The sequence below is a fragment of the Ailuropoda melanoleuca genome, chromosome 15 (genome assembly GCF_002007445.2).
Source record: "Ailuropoda melanoleuca isolate Jingjing chromosome 15, ASM200744v2, whole genome shotgun sequence".
Lineage (NCBI taxonomy): Eukaryota > Metazoa > Chordata > Mammalia > Carnivora > Ursidae > Ailuropoda > Ailuropoda melanoleuca.
In genome coordinates, this window is record NC_048232.1 from 66570814 (window position 1) to 66588875 (window position 18062).

The 18062-nt window shown below is 37.1% G+C and overlaps 1 protein-coding gene across 1 annotated transcript in view; it reads left to right on the forward strand.

Annotated features, from left to right (window-relative positions):
* Positions 1–18062, forward strand: part of CFAP54 (cilia and flagella associated protein 54) — a 211608-nt gene that overhangs the window by 13691 nt on the left and 179855 nt on the right. The window contains exons 3-7 of the mRNA XM_034643671.1: positions 153–245; positions 521–706; positions 8276–8412; positions 12067–12214; positions 13885–14040. Coding sequence (XP_034499562.1) covers positions 153–245; positions 521–706; positions 8276–8412; positions 12067–12214; positions 13885–14040 — 720 coding nt within the window. The remainder of the gene's footprint in view (positions 1–152; positions 246–520; positions 707–8275; positions 8413–12066; positions 12215–13884; positions 14041–18062) is intronic.

An 18062-nucleotide genomic window follows, 5' to 3' on the forward strand; every position in this document is an offset into this window, starting at 1 on the left:
AAACTTGCATTCCCACCAACAATGTAGGAGGGATCCCCTTTCTCCACATCCTCTCCAACAATTGTTGTTTACAAGTGCCACATCTTGATAAGAGAAATTGAATGCCTTGTTAAACAGACTATAGATGATGGGTTCATCTCTCTCCTCCACAGGTCTCTTGGTACTGCATTTTGGGTTGCAAAGCAGAAGGGAGCTATGAAAAAGTAAGGCTAAACAATAATCATCTCCCAAACTCAGGAGAAGCGGTATGTCAAATTAGAAGAACCTCTAAATGTCAGGAAATCTTACCAAAAGTCTCATTAATGACAACTGAGTGTTTTTTTTTTTTTTTGACCTCCTTCTCATGTCGTTATTCAGTGAATTTCTCTAATTTCAATTTGAGTCATAACTGAAATCCAACAGTAAATGCAAAGGTTTTATTTTATTTATTTTTTACATATAAGGGTTATTTAATTATATTTTTAAAGTCACATTACTTCAGTTTTCCATACATAAACTTGAAATATGTTTTTATTAACAGATACCAGCTGATGGTAAAAGCATTTTTGAAATGAAAGGTTTAGAAACCAATGAAAAATATGTCTTTGCAATTGCTGCTTATTCTTCTAATGGGAAGCTTATTGGTAACGCTATTGGGGAGACAACGAAACCAATTCTGGTTTATCCACCTCTTTCTGCTGTTACTGCTCGGATGTTCTTGACGCAGGTAGAAGAGAATTCTGCTAATTTTTTCCTCTATGTTTTTTTCTGCTATGCTGTTACTAAGTAATTTCTAATGGGAAAAAAATCACAGTGGATATTCTAAAGCTCTTGTAATACATATTTCCATTACTGCAGTTTAGTCTCATAAAAATAGGAATCATTCCTTCTCTTTTTAGTGAGATTGATTTGTATGACAGCATTTTTTTTTTTTTGGATTACAAATGTATCCAGAAAAAAAATGCTATCGTAAAAATTTAATTTTAATTTTAAATTTAATTTTAGGAATTTAGAAAATACTGAAATGCACAAAGAAGAAAATAAATGTTACCTGTTTATCCTATCATCCAGAGTAGCAGTTCTTAACTTGGGGCAATTTTGGCCCCCAAGGGACATTTGTCAATATCTGGAGACATTTTTGGTTGTCATAACCTGGAAGGGTGCTTCTGGCGTCTAGTGAGTAGAGGTCAGGGATGCTGAAAAGCACCCTACAATGCAAACGACAGCCCTCCATAACAAAGAATGATCCATCCCAAAATATCAGTAGTGCCAAGATTGGGAAACCCTGATCCAGAGCTATCTTTACATTTGTGTGCATGTACGTGTGTGTATACACTTATATACACACACATTTTTATATATACATATGCATACACGTGTGTTTGGATTTATGTATAATATACAACCCAATCATGGTATATATATTATTTTATATCCTGATACTGTCATTTAATATATATTTGACATTTTTTTCAATCCATTAACTATTCCTCCATAGCGTAATTTTTAACAGCTGTGTCTTCTAAAGGTATTGTTTCTTTTAATGATACTGCATCTTACAGATAGATTGTAGTTTACTTAGTAATCTTTACTGGTGGGCATTAAGATATTTTCTAGTCTTTTGCTATTATAAACAAAGCTGTGATGTACATCTTGGTGTATGAATCTCTGTCTGCATCTGTGATTACTTTTTTTGGGGGGAGAGATTTACAGAAGTGAAATTTCTGAGTTACTGAAGACACACAGACCTGAGTTCAAGTTCCAGCTCCTCACACTAGCCGTGCGATATTGAGCAAGTAACTTTCATCTACGAAGTGGGAATAGTAATAGTAGCTACCTCCCAGAGGTATTATGAGTATTAAATGGAATTATGCATGTCAGATGTTTAACCAGTGCACTTGTCACACAGTAGGCACTTAATAAATATTGCTAGTGTTTTAGTTATGAATGTACTCATGAATTAACATTTTTCTGGAGTGATTCTCTGTCTTAAAACATATCACCAGTGAATAGGACACTAGAAAGGGTGACTCCTTGACCTAGGTCTTGAGAATCTTAATTTTAAGCCTATTGTTGGCTTTAGTAACGATGGCTATTTTAAATTTTATCACGTTTCTATTGTGCTATTATTTTTCTCTTAATAGTTGATTAGAATAATAAGTTAAGATCTTAGTGGTATTTTATATTATCATATTTTTCAAAGAAAATTAAATTGAGATAATTGCTAGGATTTGTCTAGAATTGGTTTAGCATGTCATATTGGCTCATGGTTTTCTGATGTTTTTATTTCTTTGGAATCTAATATATTCCCTAATTTGCAGTGATGGAGTTATTTCAAAGTGAGGAACCGAATATTTTATCAAGGCCTAATTTTTCTCCAGGGAGGTTTGACTTTTGGGTTTCATTTGGCAGAACTTTCATTGAAAAGTTATTAAAACGAAGTCCAAGCTATTCTGCTGGAATAATGAGAAGTGTCATAAAGTAATGGCCAATGTTTCATTATTGATACTATATTTTCAGTACTGTATTCATTTATGACAGCATATGAGCATTCTCTCCCATAATGTTAAGTGACTGCAGCAAAATTTTCTTACTTAGTAAACTTAGTAGAATTTAATTTACAGCTCAAGTTTAAGCTTTTAAGTTCTAGCAAGAAAATGTATCTTTCCTTTGGAATTGCAATCTATTTTTCATTGAGAGTGGTTAGTTTTTAGTTTCAGGATAATTCAATTCTTTAAAAAGTAGTATCATATGGGGCGCCTGGGTGGCTCAGTCAGTTGAGCATCTGGCTCTTGGTTTTCGCTCAGGTCATGATCTCGGAGTCTTAGGATTGAGCCCTGCATCAGGCTCTGTGCTCAGAAGGGAGTCTGCTTGTCTCTCTCCTTCTCCCTCTGCCCCTCAACCTGCTCTCTCTCTCTCTCAAATAAATAAATGCATCTTTTAAAAAATATTATCACATATATTTTATAGTAAGAAATAGAGACGTTTCACTAAATGCCTTTGATTAACTTGGCTTAGAATTTTAGGTTGGACTTTCAACTCAACATTATTCTATAGACATTAATAAAGTCAGTTAAATCTTCACTAGGTTTCCCCTTAATGTAGAAAGCTATTAATTTCGATTATCTGGAGAGTTGTTTGAAAAACCATTATGAATGATATATTTTCTACAGATCTTTTCTAATTTCCCCCTCTTTATAGCTTCATTTGTTTTTATTTTTCCCCTTTAAGTCAGGAATCTCTAGATAATGTTATACAGAATGTAGAAAATTGAAACCTATGAGCAGGATTTTAGGATTTTAGGCAAATTACTTGGTCTCAATTTCCCTATCTCTAAAATGGATATAAGACCCAATGTCATATACTGCTGGGTTATCGAACTACTCAGTCAAATAATGAGTGGACACAATTGTTTATTGAGAAAAAGAAATGGAGGATATCATTTAATTAAAAACTATTATGTGCCAGGTATTTAAAGAGTCATTATTATGTTTATTACAATAACTCAGTGAGATGGTATTTTTACTTTCATTTTATAGTTGAGGAAACTGAGATGAATTTAATCCTTCCCCTGCCATTTTATTTGAGAAAGGTGTCTCAGGGAGGTCGTGTAATTAAGTGATCCATGGTTACTTGGGTAGCAGATGGTAAGCCTGACACTTGAATCAGCTCATACCTTTCTACTGCTCTGTCTAGGTTCAAGGAAGTCATGTATTCAACTTCTAACATGGGCCAAGTTCTCATGTCTCTGCCATCTCTTCTCTGCCTGGGTTGGTGTTGCTCAGTGGGTCTTGATGATTGGTATTGGCAGTAGAGTTTGATGCTGGAACATGAATGCTTTGTCAGGAATAGTGGTGGTGGCAAGGTGAATAAAATTCATACTTTTTTTTCACTTTATATATGAATTCACCAAAACTCTTTGGTAAATAGAGATTTGCCTTTTGTCTATGACCAAATTAAAAGCAATAAATCTACCAGGTAAAAGATAGTCATCCCATTTTTAAAGGTCTTTAAGAAATCTCAACTCTTCTTTTTCCTCTCATCCTCCAACTGGATATTGCTACTCTTTCTACTCATGTGTTTATTGATGAATTATTTATTGTCTATTTTGTGCTAGGTTCTCTGCAAGATGTCATCTCTTCTTCCTTTGAACTGCCTTTTTTAATCCATCTCATTACCAAAACAATGACCTATATTTAGGTAATTTTGATTTATGGTTTTAGTTAGGATTCCGATTGCAAGTTAGTGGCACCTGGCTGGCTTGGGGGAATGCAGCTAGGCCTTGGGAAGGCTGTGGACTCCAGGCAACTGTAGGTCTCATACCTTTGGTTCTCTATATACGTCTGCTTCTTTTTCTCCTTCTAAAGACTGACTTTCTTTACTTCTCCATCTCTGAAGGAAAAATGGCAGCTCCTGCATTTTTATATCCCTCAATTTCAGCTATAAACAGAGACTGCCTGGCTGGCTACTAATCTGGATTCTAGATTCCTAGGAAAGAGATTCTCGGTGGCCCACCAAATAAAAGGAGTCTGACGTCTTTTTTGATGTTTGACCACTGACTTGTTTTTAAACCTCCCCCCCTCTTTTCCTTTGGTTCCATACACAGGCAGGATGATAGGAGGTCTGTGAGCTCATGTTTGGTGCTAACAGGAAATTTAAATCTCCCAGGTGGTAGCAGCTTTCCCTATTCCTACCTTTCATCACTAATCAAGGCCCAACCCATTCCTTCTGAGGCCTGCTTGTGCCTGCCCAACACTCCCATGGAGCCCCTTGTGTGAGTAACACACTTTCTCTCAAATTCTGCTGGTGCATGTAGTGCCTTTAGCTGCGACAACAGAACCACACTTTGAGTGGCTTGCTTTGCGGAGGGGGCTATAAAACACCCAGTTTGAGTCAGGCACTTACCCTGGGGCAGTCAACTGTGTTACGGTAGAATTGCTGAGAGTCCTCTTCTGTGGGTAGAGGGAAATTACCAGGAAAAGATTGTTTTAAAATGTATTTAACATGCTATTATTGTACACTTACTCTGTGCTACACAATGCTCCAGGTTAGTGATTGTAAACCTGGAGTGTGTGTCTTGGAATGCTGGTTGAACAGATTCTTGTGTCCTACCACCAGAGTTTTATTCACCAGGTCTGGGGTAGGGCCTGGAATTTTACATTTCCAACAAGTTCCTAGGTGATGTTGATGCTGATGGTCTAGGGACCATACTTTGAGAACCATTGTTCTAAGCAAAGTGAACAAAGTGCCATGATAAGAGATATGTAATAAACAATAAACACAGTAAATATGTAAATTATCTAGTATGTTACAAGATAAGTTCTATGGAAGGAAAAAGTGGAGTATGGTCAAAGGAATTAGAAGTGTGAAGTGAGGGAATGGAAGGTAGATCAGAGTATTAAATTGGGTGATTAGGGAAGGCTCATCTAGAAGGTGAGATTTGAGCAGAGACTTAAAGGATATGTGGGAGGGGGTCTCTGGAGGCAGAACATTCTGCAGAAGGAGCAAGGGCAAAAGACCTATGGTTTTCAGAAGTGTACCTGGTATGTTTGATAAACAATAAGGAGGCCAGTGTGGCTGGAGCAGAGGGACCCGTGGAGAGTAAAATAATTGGTTAGGGAAATAAAAGGTAAGTAGGCAGGTCGGGGAGCAGCTCATGACAAGACTTCTAGGCCATTGTAAGAACTTTGGCTTTTAGTTTGAGTGAAATGGGCAACAGTTGGGAAAGTTTTGTTGTTGTTTGAGAAGTGGGATAACATAATGTGACTTCCATTTTCAGAGGCTCACCCTGGCTGCTATGTTAGGAATAGATCATAATAGAGCAGGGATGGAAGCAGAGGGACCTATCTACTGCTATAATCCAATGAGAGATGGTGGTGTCTTAGCCATGTGATAGTAGTTGATGTGGTGAGAAGTGGTCAGATTCTGGATATGTTTTGAAGGAGGAGTTAACAAGAGTTCCTCATGGAAATAATGTAAAGAGAAAAAAAAATATGACTCTAAGATATTTAGTTGACTAACTGAAAGGATAGGCTTGACATCAGCTGAGTTGGGGAATGCTGTGAGTGGTATAGATTTGGGGCCGGGGGAGAGCAGAAATTCATTTTGAGACATGTTGAGGCAAGATTTTTATTAGATATTCAGAGAGAACTGTTGAGTAGTTAGTGAGATATATGAATCTGGAGTGTGGGAGAAAGGTCTGGTCAGGAGGAGTTGAGAGTAGTCATGTAACCATTAAAGCCATGGGGCTGGATGATTTCACTGAGGAAATAAATACAGATAGAAGAGAGGAGAGGCCCAAAGACTGAGCCCTGGGACATGCCAATAAGAAGAGATTGGGGAAAAGAGTAGGAGCTTGCAAAGGCAACTAAAAAGAATGTGCGGGAAAGAAAAACCAAGTATGGAACTTTGGAAGCTACGAGAAGGTCATGTATCAAGGAGGAGGTCTCTACTGTACTTAATTATTTCATTAGTCTTCTAGTGCTGCTTTCTCATTTTAACCTCACCCCCTCTAAAATCTATTATACCTATTACCACCAGGTCACCATCTTATATCTTGGCACTGCTCTGTTAACCCACAAAAACTCATGAATTTACAAACCTTAGTTTTATCATGGCAGCTTTTCTTGCTTTACAATGTCCACTAATTGAATAAATAATAGTATTTTTAGAAGAATATATTTTAAAATGAAAAGAATATATTCAGTTATAATTTCACCCAACTCATATATCATTTGTTATTAATTTCCATGTTAAGTGTTAGAATTATAAGGTGTCTTAGTGACCACTTAGTCCAACTCCTTCATTTGACAAATGCAGCTGGAGAAGTGACCTCATCTACCACTCTAAGTCTTGGCTCTACTATTTTTACTGAATATCAGGCTCTGTACAAATTATTTAACTTCTTAATGCCTCAGTTTCCTCATCTGAAAAATAGGAATGGTAATAGAGCTCACCTCTTAAAGCTGTAATGGGGAGTTAATACAATAATGTGTGTAGAGTGCTTGGACCAGTACCTGACATCTTTAAATACTTCCACCTGATTTTCAAGGCCTTCTGAAATCATATCCCATTTTATCTGTCCATCATACTTCCTGCTTTTCTTCAAATTCTGATCTGTCTTTCTAGTCTCTCCTAAATGCACTATGGTGATTTTCACTATTGGACCCTTTTCAGGTTCGGTCTAAACTGTGCCCATATGAACCTTACTCCTGCCTGAGGTTCAACTCACGCCCCGACTCCTTTTTGAAGCCTTTATTTCTCCTTTTCTCAGCCTCCACAATTATTATGTTATTCTTTGTAGCTTTTCTGGTAATTTCATGTGTTTTATGTCTATAACTTGATTATAGTTTAATGGAGTATAACATCATTTTAAGCTTTGAAGAACCTATCCTTACAGTGCTTAGCACAGAATAGAAACTTCATAAAACCTTACTGGTTGGTTGATTATGAGTGTGGAGTTGGCAGATTTAAAAAGTTTTGGCCCTGTTAGTTATTCCCTTGAGTGGAATATATTCTAGCAACATGTTATTTACATACTTAATTTAATGAATTTATTTATGCTTTATATCCTACCTGCTTCCATTAAGGATTTGAAGCAGCACATAACTCACGTGGTGAGATTTTATATTGTTGCACATATTTGAATAGAATGATTTTAGGGAATATCTGTGAAGAAATATATTTTACCAAAAGAAATAGGTAAGTTGTTGATTTTTCTTCTCTCGATCTTCTGTTTTACCAGTGAACTCAGTTATTTTGCCTAAAGTTGAATGTGTTGAATTAAAAATATCATGGACTCTTGGAAGCATCTCTGTTTTATTTTTCACTCTTTTCAGCTGTGAACCCTTTGTTGCACAAAAGCTCTGAAAGTGTCAGTCTGAACCAGAAAAGAATGAAGTATATTTCATATTTTGGGTTTGGGAAATCTGATTGTTTCTCTTGGAACAGATTGTTCATTATAACAGTGTCTATAATAAATGGAGTGCACTGCCGAGATAGATGGAAATGAAATTAATTTGGCTCAGATGTGATCTTTGTTTTGCTTATGAGAATTTGAAACATCCTTACAGAGTTTCAAATTTCCATGCAATTTAGAAGTAAAAGAGATTTCAAAATGTGTCTGCCTCCCTTGCTAGTGGCCATCGATACCTTACTGTGGCCCTGTAGAACAAAACAGCAAATGTGAACAGCTGTGTATGAAATTAGTGTGTGAGCGGACCTTATCAGAATTCCTGTTTAAAAGATACATTACACAAATAAAAATATCGCATAAGATAATGTACTTTTTTTGTAGGTTGCCTATCAGGTTGGTAACTATGAGTTGGCTAAGAAGGCTTTCTCTCCAGTTTGGGATTATTTTGTTGCTTCACCACATCACGATGAACAATCTGTTATTTGTTTAAGCAATATAATGACTATTACACAGAGAAGGTAATTACAAATATTCTTTTAAAATATTAATTTGCTTATTGAAAATGTGGGTGTTGGGTGTGAAGCCTATAATTAATTTTCAATATCATATTAAGATAGTCAATGTAAAACTATTTCTAATAAGTGTTTTAATAAGCATCTACATTCCAAGTTCTTGAGTCCTGGTTAGAAACTTCTTTGCTAGAGTCAGAACAGGAGGCATATAGATGTGTTCTGAATGTAGAGTAATGAAGGCTGTGGGAAAAAAAAAATACCAAATACTAACCAAGATATTGTCAGTTATACTAGAAAACACAAATATGCTTTAGGGACTTTTGTAACAACAACGGTCAGGTTGGGGTTAAAGTTATAGTTTCATGGGTGGACTATTAGGATAAGAAGGTTTTTCCTTTGCTTGAAGAGGCTCTCAGGGTTAGACCATCAGCAACTGCAAACAGGCTGGTAGGAGCCATATAAAACCAAGGGCCATCCTTTGCTTTATAGCCATTTTTCCTTAAAAGAAGAAAGTTTAAGAATAGCCTCAGAAATGAGCACTACTGTGATTTCAGTCTGTCTCAACAACAAGTTCAAAAACAACAATCTCCTTCACCTTCTTGTTATGTCTTTAATAAGAAGATAAAACCCTTCATTCCTCAGTCAAAGACAATAACCTTAAATGTACATGCTGGTTGAGGCAGGGCTTTGATAATGCTTATTCACATAAAGGTGTAATTCCATTCAATCAAACAAATGTAGACTTAGCATTTACCATGTACAGGGATGCTAGATGCTCTGTAGGGTGGATTTGAGAGGCATTTCAGAAAAGGAAGAGCAGAGCTTGGAAGATTTTGTGCGACATGGGGACAAGAGAGTAGAGGTAATAAAGTGTACTGGGATTGTCATTGTTACCTGACTGGCAGGCAGGCCTGTGATACGTTCTAGGAGAATGAGAAAGGTAGGACAAGTTTTTAGAAGAGATAATGAATTTGACAGGAAATATTTTGAGTTTAATTTTCTAGCAGGATGCCTTTGTGGATATGAGATGTCCAGTAGGTAGTTGAATATTTAGTGCTGACACTTAGGAGAGAGGTCAAGGCTAGAGACAGATTGAGAAATTGTCCATGAAGTCGTCATTGAAATTTTGACGAGTGCTGTCTCCCAAGGAGGTACTGTCTAGCAGAAAAGATAGAAGCTGGAATTGAACTCTGGGCATTGCTTACATTTAAGAGGCTGAAGCAGGAGATGGAAGCAAGGAAAGGCTGAAAATGTTTTGTGCTGGTCTGAGCCCATCAATAACCAATGTTGTATCTGAACTACCCCTTGTGATTCTTATTATGATTGCAAGATACCCTTCAGAAATAACCATCTGGAAATTTTGAAAAAAAATAAAGATTTATTACTTATAGGATCTGAAAATCACACAGCACACTTGGGGCCCAACAGCAAGGTCTTAGGTAAAGAGAGAGAGAGCCAGCATGGGCCTGGGGTTCTGCTTTTATTGAGGTCAAGGGTGGGTGCCTAGGATTTCATGGGCTCTCTTTCTGTTGTTGAATTTGAAGTATAAGAGTGGGAATTTAAAGCAAGGGAAGAGAAAACAACAACAACAACAACAACAAATGGCCCCAATTGTCATTTATTGAAATCGACTAAGATTTCTAAAACAAAGGAGTCTCAGTGGGGGAGGTGGACTGGCTCTTTATCGAGTTGGGTGGCTGGCAATATATTTATTAGAGAAAGCCATCTCTGAAGTGGATGCTTTGCCAATCAAAGCTTAAGTCAGACCCTTGCATTACAAGAAAGAAAGAAAGAGAGAGAGAGAAAGAAAGAGAAAGAGAGAAAGAAAGAAAGGAAGGAGGGAGGGAAGGAAGGAAGGAAAGAAGGAAGGAAGAAAAAAGGAAGGAGAAAGAAGGCAAGTCCAACTTTCATAACTTACTCTACAAAAAGGAATAGTTCAGGAGACGAGTTTGGAAAAGTGCATTGCCAAGGGAAGTGAAAGTGTCACCCAGGAGGGACTGGTCAGCAGTATTAAATGCTTGCAAGGTCAGGCAGGGGAGTTGCTCAATAAGAGATGCTACGGAGAGGTTGAGTAGGATAAAAACTAAGAGGAAGCCTTTAGAATTGGCAATTAAGAGGCCATTGATGAGTTCAAGAGAGCTATTTTTGTGGTGTGATGGGCCACAAACCTTTTGCAGTTGGGTAAGAACCAAATGAAAGTGGAGAATTGGAATAAGTAAGATCACTCATGTGAAGTTTGGTGGTAGAGAAGAGGATGGCAGAACCCTGAGGGGGAAGGCAGGCTTAAGGAAAGCATGTTTGAGGGTGGAGGGAAAGGAGACAGTGGAGAGGGAGAAACTGAGGATACAAGCACCTTCCCAGGATAATGACACTATGGTGGTAGAGCCTGGAGGATACAGGAGCACACAGATTGGAGAGCAGGGGCTTTAGAACATTTGCTGTCAGGAATGTGAACAAAGAGCCATCAGGGATAAATGAAAGTATTGCTGAAAAGGAATAATCACAGAATGTGAATTTGTAGTAGAGCCCAGTTCTTCTGGGTGAGGGCCACATTTGACTCATCTTTATATCCCAGGGCCTAGAATAGTGTTTTCTACATAGTAGGTGCTCGGCAAATGCTAGTTTGAATGAAAAAAAAAAAAAAAGATCAAATGAAGAGAATAAATAAGTGAGTAAGTGATTGGCTGTTGCAGCAGGGATAGAAAAAGCAGCCAGAGACATCTGTGCAAGGCCAGGCAGACTGATTATGGCTTAAAATAAAGGGTGTGGAATCTGAAGTGGTAGAGAGGTCACTATTGAAATGATTGACCAGCATGCGAACTCTTTAGAGAAGGAAATGGAGCCACGAGGAGGGAACAGCCTGGACGCATTGCCTGCCTGATGATCAATCATCAAATGGATGAAGAGACAGTTCAGTATGAGTTGCAGGAGCGGGAGAACTAACATTCTCCTAGCAAATATAATTTCACAGTGGTGAAACGGATCAAGTGTGAACTACTGATGTCTGATCCTTTTCTGTTTTTTTAGAGATAGAGGGTGGACCTGAATCTTAGAAGGGAGTTTGTCACCCAGGAAGGCTGAGAGCAAGGAAAGGAATATTGGAAACAAAGAAGGAAGGCTGCAGATTTCACAGTTCTGCCAATGCTTGGCACTGTTGATTGCAATTTAGAAAATATAATTAAAAATAATCCGAGAGTTATTAAGACTCTGCCTCTCTCCTTCCTTTCCTCCCTGCCTCTTTCTTTCTCCCTTTCTCTTTACCCGTGGTGGATTTTGCTGTAAGTGACCCTTATTTTCAGAAAATTTGTTAATTGAAATATTGGGCCTATTTTCCAAGCTTCTGAAAATCTATAGATTTCATTATGTTGATAGAAAAGAAATTTGTGTATTAGAACCAAAGTTTTACTTTACCAATAGTTATTTTTATGTATCTGTGATATAATATGTCAGCAGCTAAAATTTCTTAGTTGTTAACTTGTTGTTAAACATGGTCTTTAATTTTAATTTAAAGAGCTGTGTGAGAGAAGTTGTTCCACAAATTTTTGCTGCTGTTTTGGAATCACTGTGTAGATGCTAAGAACAAATCAATCTGAAAAGGCATGTTTATATGCTAAATCATTTTATATTTGTACTTGTAACATCATTTACTTCCTTTTCCAGATTACATTCAGATATTTTGGCAGAGACTTCTTCAATCCTCTTGTACCTTTTTCTTAGAAATATTTTTGTAACAAGTGACATTAAAAGCAAAGAAGAAAATCTTTTCTGTGATAGTATTAAAGCCAATGAGCTTTTCCCCTCTCAACAAGTAAGTGATTTTAAAATGATAAAAAATGTGCCGATTTCCCTTTATTCACACAGGCCGTGTCTTGCAAGTCTATGTTTGGGTCCATTTTTCTTTGCCAGTTGTCTTGCCACCACCCAAATGGGTTCTGAATCCAAATACAGAGATGACATCTGGTGTGGTCTTGTCCATTTTGGCTAGTTTTTCTCGAATTTCTGTCTTAGGTACTGCTGTCTTTCCAGGATGAAGAACAATGAGCATTTGTTTTCATACCAAATTGTTTTTGATTTTAATATTGCATTCCTGTATAGAGGCAGGAATGTGACTTATCTCCTACTGATGGATTCACAGGGTGGTTATAAACATTGCTGTCTGTACCTCTGCAACCTTCTAACCTTAACATCTTGCTTTTAAAAACAATCCTTTGCTTTTGTTTTCATTCTAGATTGAGCATCGCTCTTCTTTCTCCCTCATCCTCTTTCCTTCCTTACTCACTTAAGAGACATAGAGACTTTTCCCATGTGTTTGTTTTTCACAGTTGCTTTTTCCTACCCATGTGTTTATTTATTTAATCAACCAATAAATTGTTATGTGAGACTATGCCAGTGTCTGTGGATACAAAAATGAAAAAAAAAAAGAAATGACCGTTTTGTGCAGGGCAAGTTTACAGCCTTACAGAGCCCAAGAAGTCATAACTGTTATCCTCTTCTTACAATGTTACATTCAGCCTGTAAATAAAGACAGTCTTTAAGTACTTCAATGAATTCCAGAATGCTAGACTACCATTGTACTAAAAATTTACTGTATGGAAATTTCTGGTTGCCACTCATAAGTTTTCTTTGTGTGTAATTTTGTATGTATATACAGAAAAATAGGGGCACCCCAGTGGCTCAGTAGGTTGAGCATCTGACTCTTGATTTCAGCTCAGGTCATGACCTCAGGGTCCTGGGATGGAACCCCATGTGTTAGGCTTCACACTCAGTGGGGAGTCTGCTTCTCTCCTTCTCCCTCTGCCCCTCCCCCCACTTGCATGCCTGCTTTCTCTCTCTTTTAAATAAGTAAATTAATCTTTCAAAATAAAAGATAAGAAACATAGTGAAATCTCCCCTCAGGAAAGGGAAAGGAAAAGTTAGATAGGATCCCTATTTTTTTTAAAGTAGCATTTAATCACAGAAGCCTAACTTCCTATTTTACTACCATTTTTGTTTGAGTAACAGAAGTGTAATAGAAGATTAGTTTGGTCTATTGAAAATTTATCATTTTTTTCACAAATCCAGAAAGAAAATGAGACTTTGTTATCAAGTGGGGGCAATATTACGGAGACATAATATTTTAATTATTATTTGTTATAAAATTTATGTTTTGAAAAAATTGGTTTTTTTCTAACATTAAAAGATAGCCAAGTTTTTATTTTACCAATTAAGAAGGATCAATTCTTTCTTCATTACTAGTGATATTTGTATTATTTCACAAAGTATTCTGAAGTTTAATCTAAGGTTGTCTTTTCCATACATAGCATTGTTGGGGAGTTAGAATTGTTCTTGAATTTAGATCTTGTTTTAAAATCAACATTTTAACATACCAACGTGTTGTTAAGCCACAAGAATCACATTTTCTACCCTTTCTTCTCCTTAGAGACACGTTGGTGAAGCACCTGATGTTCACTTTGAGTAACAGTATCTGTTTCATTACAGATTACTAGACTAATTGAATGTGAGAGAGTATTAGTGGCATTGGAACTTAGCAACTACCTAAATGATTCCAGTTATGCCCTTCAAGCTGTGACTCAGTGTTATGGCCTTCTTGCTCCTATAATCTACCACAATATTGTTTTGGTACCTGTCATACAGGTAAGCATATTTATGCCCCTAGATAAGCGTATTTTTACAAAGGCAATTCAACAATGCATTTTGGAAAAGAAAAAGCAATGTATCTTTTGTAATGTACAAATAGGTCAAAGACAGGTATTATGAAATTTCATGAGTTAACTGAAAAACATTTTAATAATTTAAATTATATCTGAGGACTAAAATGTATTTCTCTGAAAACATTCAGCCCCGTTGCTGTCCATGTTTAAACATTAGCAATCTGCTTTTCTGGGTTTTTAAAGTCGTTTCAATTTTTATGCTTGTGTAATGTTAGAAACAGCAATACTTATTCAAAAACATATTTTTAAAGCCATCATCATGTGGGGAAAAAGTTGGTGGATGACTCAAGAAAAAATATTTGGTTTCTTGGTGATGGAGGAGTTGGAATTTATGGAAAAAAAGTAGGTGAGACCTGGCTGAAGGGATTATATTAGTTGTCTCTTCTTCCTAACAAATCACAGTAAACTCAGTGGCTTAAACAATACCCATTTACTATCTCGTGGTTCCTGTGGGACAGGAGGCAGGATACCGGTTGGCTGGGTCTTCTGCTCAGGGTCTCATTAGGCTGAACTCAAGGTGTTGGGCAGAGCTGTGATCTTACTTGAAGCTCCAGGGCTTCTTCCAAGCTCACTGGTTGTTGAGAGAATTCATTTCTTTGTGCTTGTGTGATAGGGGGTCCTTAGCTCCTAAAGGCTCACCACCAATTCCCTGCCACACAGTCTTTTCCACAACATGGCAATCTGCTTCCTCAAGACCAGCAGGAGAGCCTTGTCTAATATGCATGAGGAGTGTTACATAACATAAGGTAGTCATGAGAGTGCTGATCTCATCATATTCACAGGTCCTACCCACGCATAAGGAGAAGGGATACAGGGCTTGTACAGCAGGGGAGGAATCTTGTGGACTGTTTTAGAATTCTGCCTACCACAGGGAAGTCATGAGAGAAGTGAGGTTTCACTGGTGATACTTTTAGAAAGTTTTCATTGTCATCATGGTTGCCCTCGTCATCATCATCATCAACTCAGATTTTGAGAACCAAGAAGGTGTGGCTGAACTCATTCATAGCATAAAAATTTTTAATTCACCATTGAGAAAACTAACCAGGGCTTAAGTAACTTAATAAATATTTGCCTTGGAGTCGCTATTGTGCTGACATGCCTCCTTCTCCCACATTCCCCAAATTTAGGAGTTCAGTTGCTTAGGAGATCTGCCTCCAGAATACAAAATCTAGATTCATAGTTGGCAGCCTTCCATGTCATTTGTAGATGGATTGTAGAGCAGTATTCTCAAGTGTAGAAAATGCTTTCTCCAGAACCCAAAGGCATTTACCTGTCATTGTCCTTTCTTCTTAGAAGTGAGAGGAGCCAGATGTCAGACTTACTTTGAATGGGGTGTCTCAGCATGCCCCAGATAGTTCATTAATGTGGCAGCTTCCTGAATCTTCACAAGGTTTATTTCTATCCTCTGGAGGGCATATATCTTACCAAGGTCTTTAAAGTACTTGCCATTTCTTGCTCTTTAGTTTCGATTAACTTGTTATTGATGTAATCGTCCAATGTTTTGTTTTGAGAAATGCCCAGAGAGTTCAGGTCCTTTCATATAGTATGTCAGAGGCTGGGAGAATTTTCATGGCCCTGGGGCAAGGTGCTAAGTGTATACTTTTGTTTTCCCAGTATAAATGGGAACTTCTTCTGATAGTTCTTCCTAGTAGGATAGAAAAGAGAACATTAGCCATAGCAATGCAGAGCTTTTAATGTCCTCCTGCAAGGATACCACATTGGGACCAGCAGATACAACTGGTGCTCAATTGGTCAAGTTCAGGATAATCCACTGTCATCCTCTAGCATCCCACTGACTTAGGGTGCCTTTAGCTACAGCTCAGAGAATGGGTTATAGCTATGAGGAAAAGCCTTGAGAAAGAAGTTTCCGATTATATTGTATTGTTTGGAATAGGAAAAGTGAGTGCAACACAGAGGAGATTCTAGAAATAGGCCTCAATATATTTGAGAATATAATATATGACAGAATTGGCATTCCAATTCAGTGGGAAGAGACTGGATATTTTTAGGAAATGATGGTACAACTCCTGGATATTCATCTGAAAGGAAATAGAGTTTGACACCTATATTGTACATATATAAAGTCCAGATGTACTAAAGACTTAAATGTAAAATAAAGCAAAAAGTTAGGGGAAAAAAATCACAGAAGATTACATGTGCAATCCAGGGTTGTGGGAATCCGTTTTAACTAAGAGAGAACTCTTAGAAATAGCAAGAAAGTTAAGAAATATTGACATATTTATGGCAGCCTATGTGTGACAACAGGGACAGTAACAAAGACAGTATTAAATTTATGGATTTGGAACAAATGTCTAACAAGGATATTTATATATATTACTGACAAGGATAAATATATATGTGACAAAAAGTCTTACAAATTGACAATAACTTAAGAAAAAAATGGCCACAGGATATGAATAGGCAGTTTATAGGAGAGCAAATCCAAGTGGCCAAGAACCATGAAAAACTGCTCAAACTCTGAATATCCTTAGAAATGCACATTAAATGAACAACGTAGTATTGCTGACAGAATTGGAAAGAACTGTAACTGCTCTGGCTGGTGACGATGTCAGGCATTCTCATTCATTGATGGGGAACATGTGGATGGGGAACATATAGGCTTTGGATTTTGATAAAGCAATCTTAATTTTAATTAAACTAAATCTAATGTTAATTAAAAATTAAAAACAAATATTCTTGACACAGCAATTCCTCTATTAGTAATTTATCCCATAGAATAAAATCGCCAGTTAGTAAGATGCCTAGTTCTACCCCTTGGTTCCCAAATTCATGTGTTCTACCTGTTGGGGACCACATAATTATCATTGATCTGGAATGTTTACTTTGCCTTGGAAGATGGTGCTTCATCCTTACCAGGTATCATTTCAAAGCTGGTACTGAAGTTGCCACTTATATCGGCAACTGAGCATGTACAAGGGTGTTTCTTATGGCCTTCTTGGTGGTGGCAAAAAAAGCTGGAGACAAAGAGAAAGTTCAGTAGCAGGAGGATGGCCAGTATGTGTACCAAATTGTAAAACGTCAGCCGTAAAAGTGTGTGCAACATGGAAATTCTGGAAATGGCTGAATTAATGATGGTTATTCCACACTAAATCATATTATGTAGCCATTGGAAATAATGAACTTGAACTATACCTGCACACTTGGAGGGATTTTTCACAAGACATGGTTGAAGGAGAAATGCACAGTTCAAACAATTGTTTATGAATTCCATTTTGTGACATAACATTAACTCTCCATGTATGTTTATGTATTTATATGTATACATGTGATTATGTGAGCCTGGAGAAAACTACAAAACTACTAGGTTGCTAACATGAATTGGGGATATGGTGTAATGGGGTTGGGGTGCGTGGTGATGGGGAGGAATTAAAGAAGCATTACAAGTACTCTTAAGTGTACAGTGACAATAGTAATAGTGTTAGAATAGTGGCTTGAAGCAATTAGTATGCCCACAAAAGACCAGCATCCATATGTTAATTTATCTTTTGATAATCTGGATGACTAATAGATTGATGCAATCTCAGCCCTACTTTTCTGACAGTAATGTTGCTCAGAACAGTGCAAAGTATTGAAAGGTAAACTTAATTATCTAGCTCTTGATCAAATTCAGGATCACATAATATGAGGTAAGGAGACTAGGAAGTAAACACCAATATTTATAGGATATGGGATATGAATGCTTGGTTTTAATTTGAAAGGAAGCTATTATTTCAAGTACCTGGTATCACTTTATATTTAATATGGTACATCCTTCTCTAAATGGTTTTTTAAGGTCCTCCTAAGCCTGGATGTGCCTTTAGTGTCTTGTATATGTAATATTCTGCCTATATTTTTTATGTCACTAGTTAAAATGTGCTGTTTTGTAATCTTTGTATACTTATTTTATCCTCTACACTAGGTTTCAAGTTACTTTAGATGAGGGAC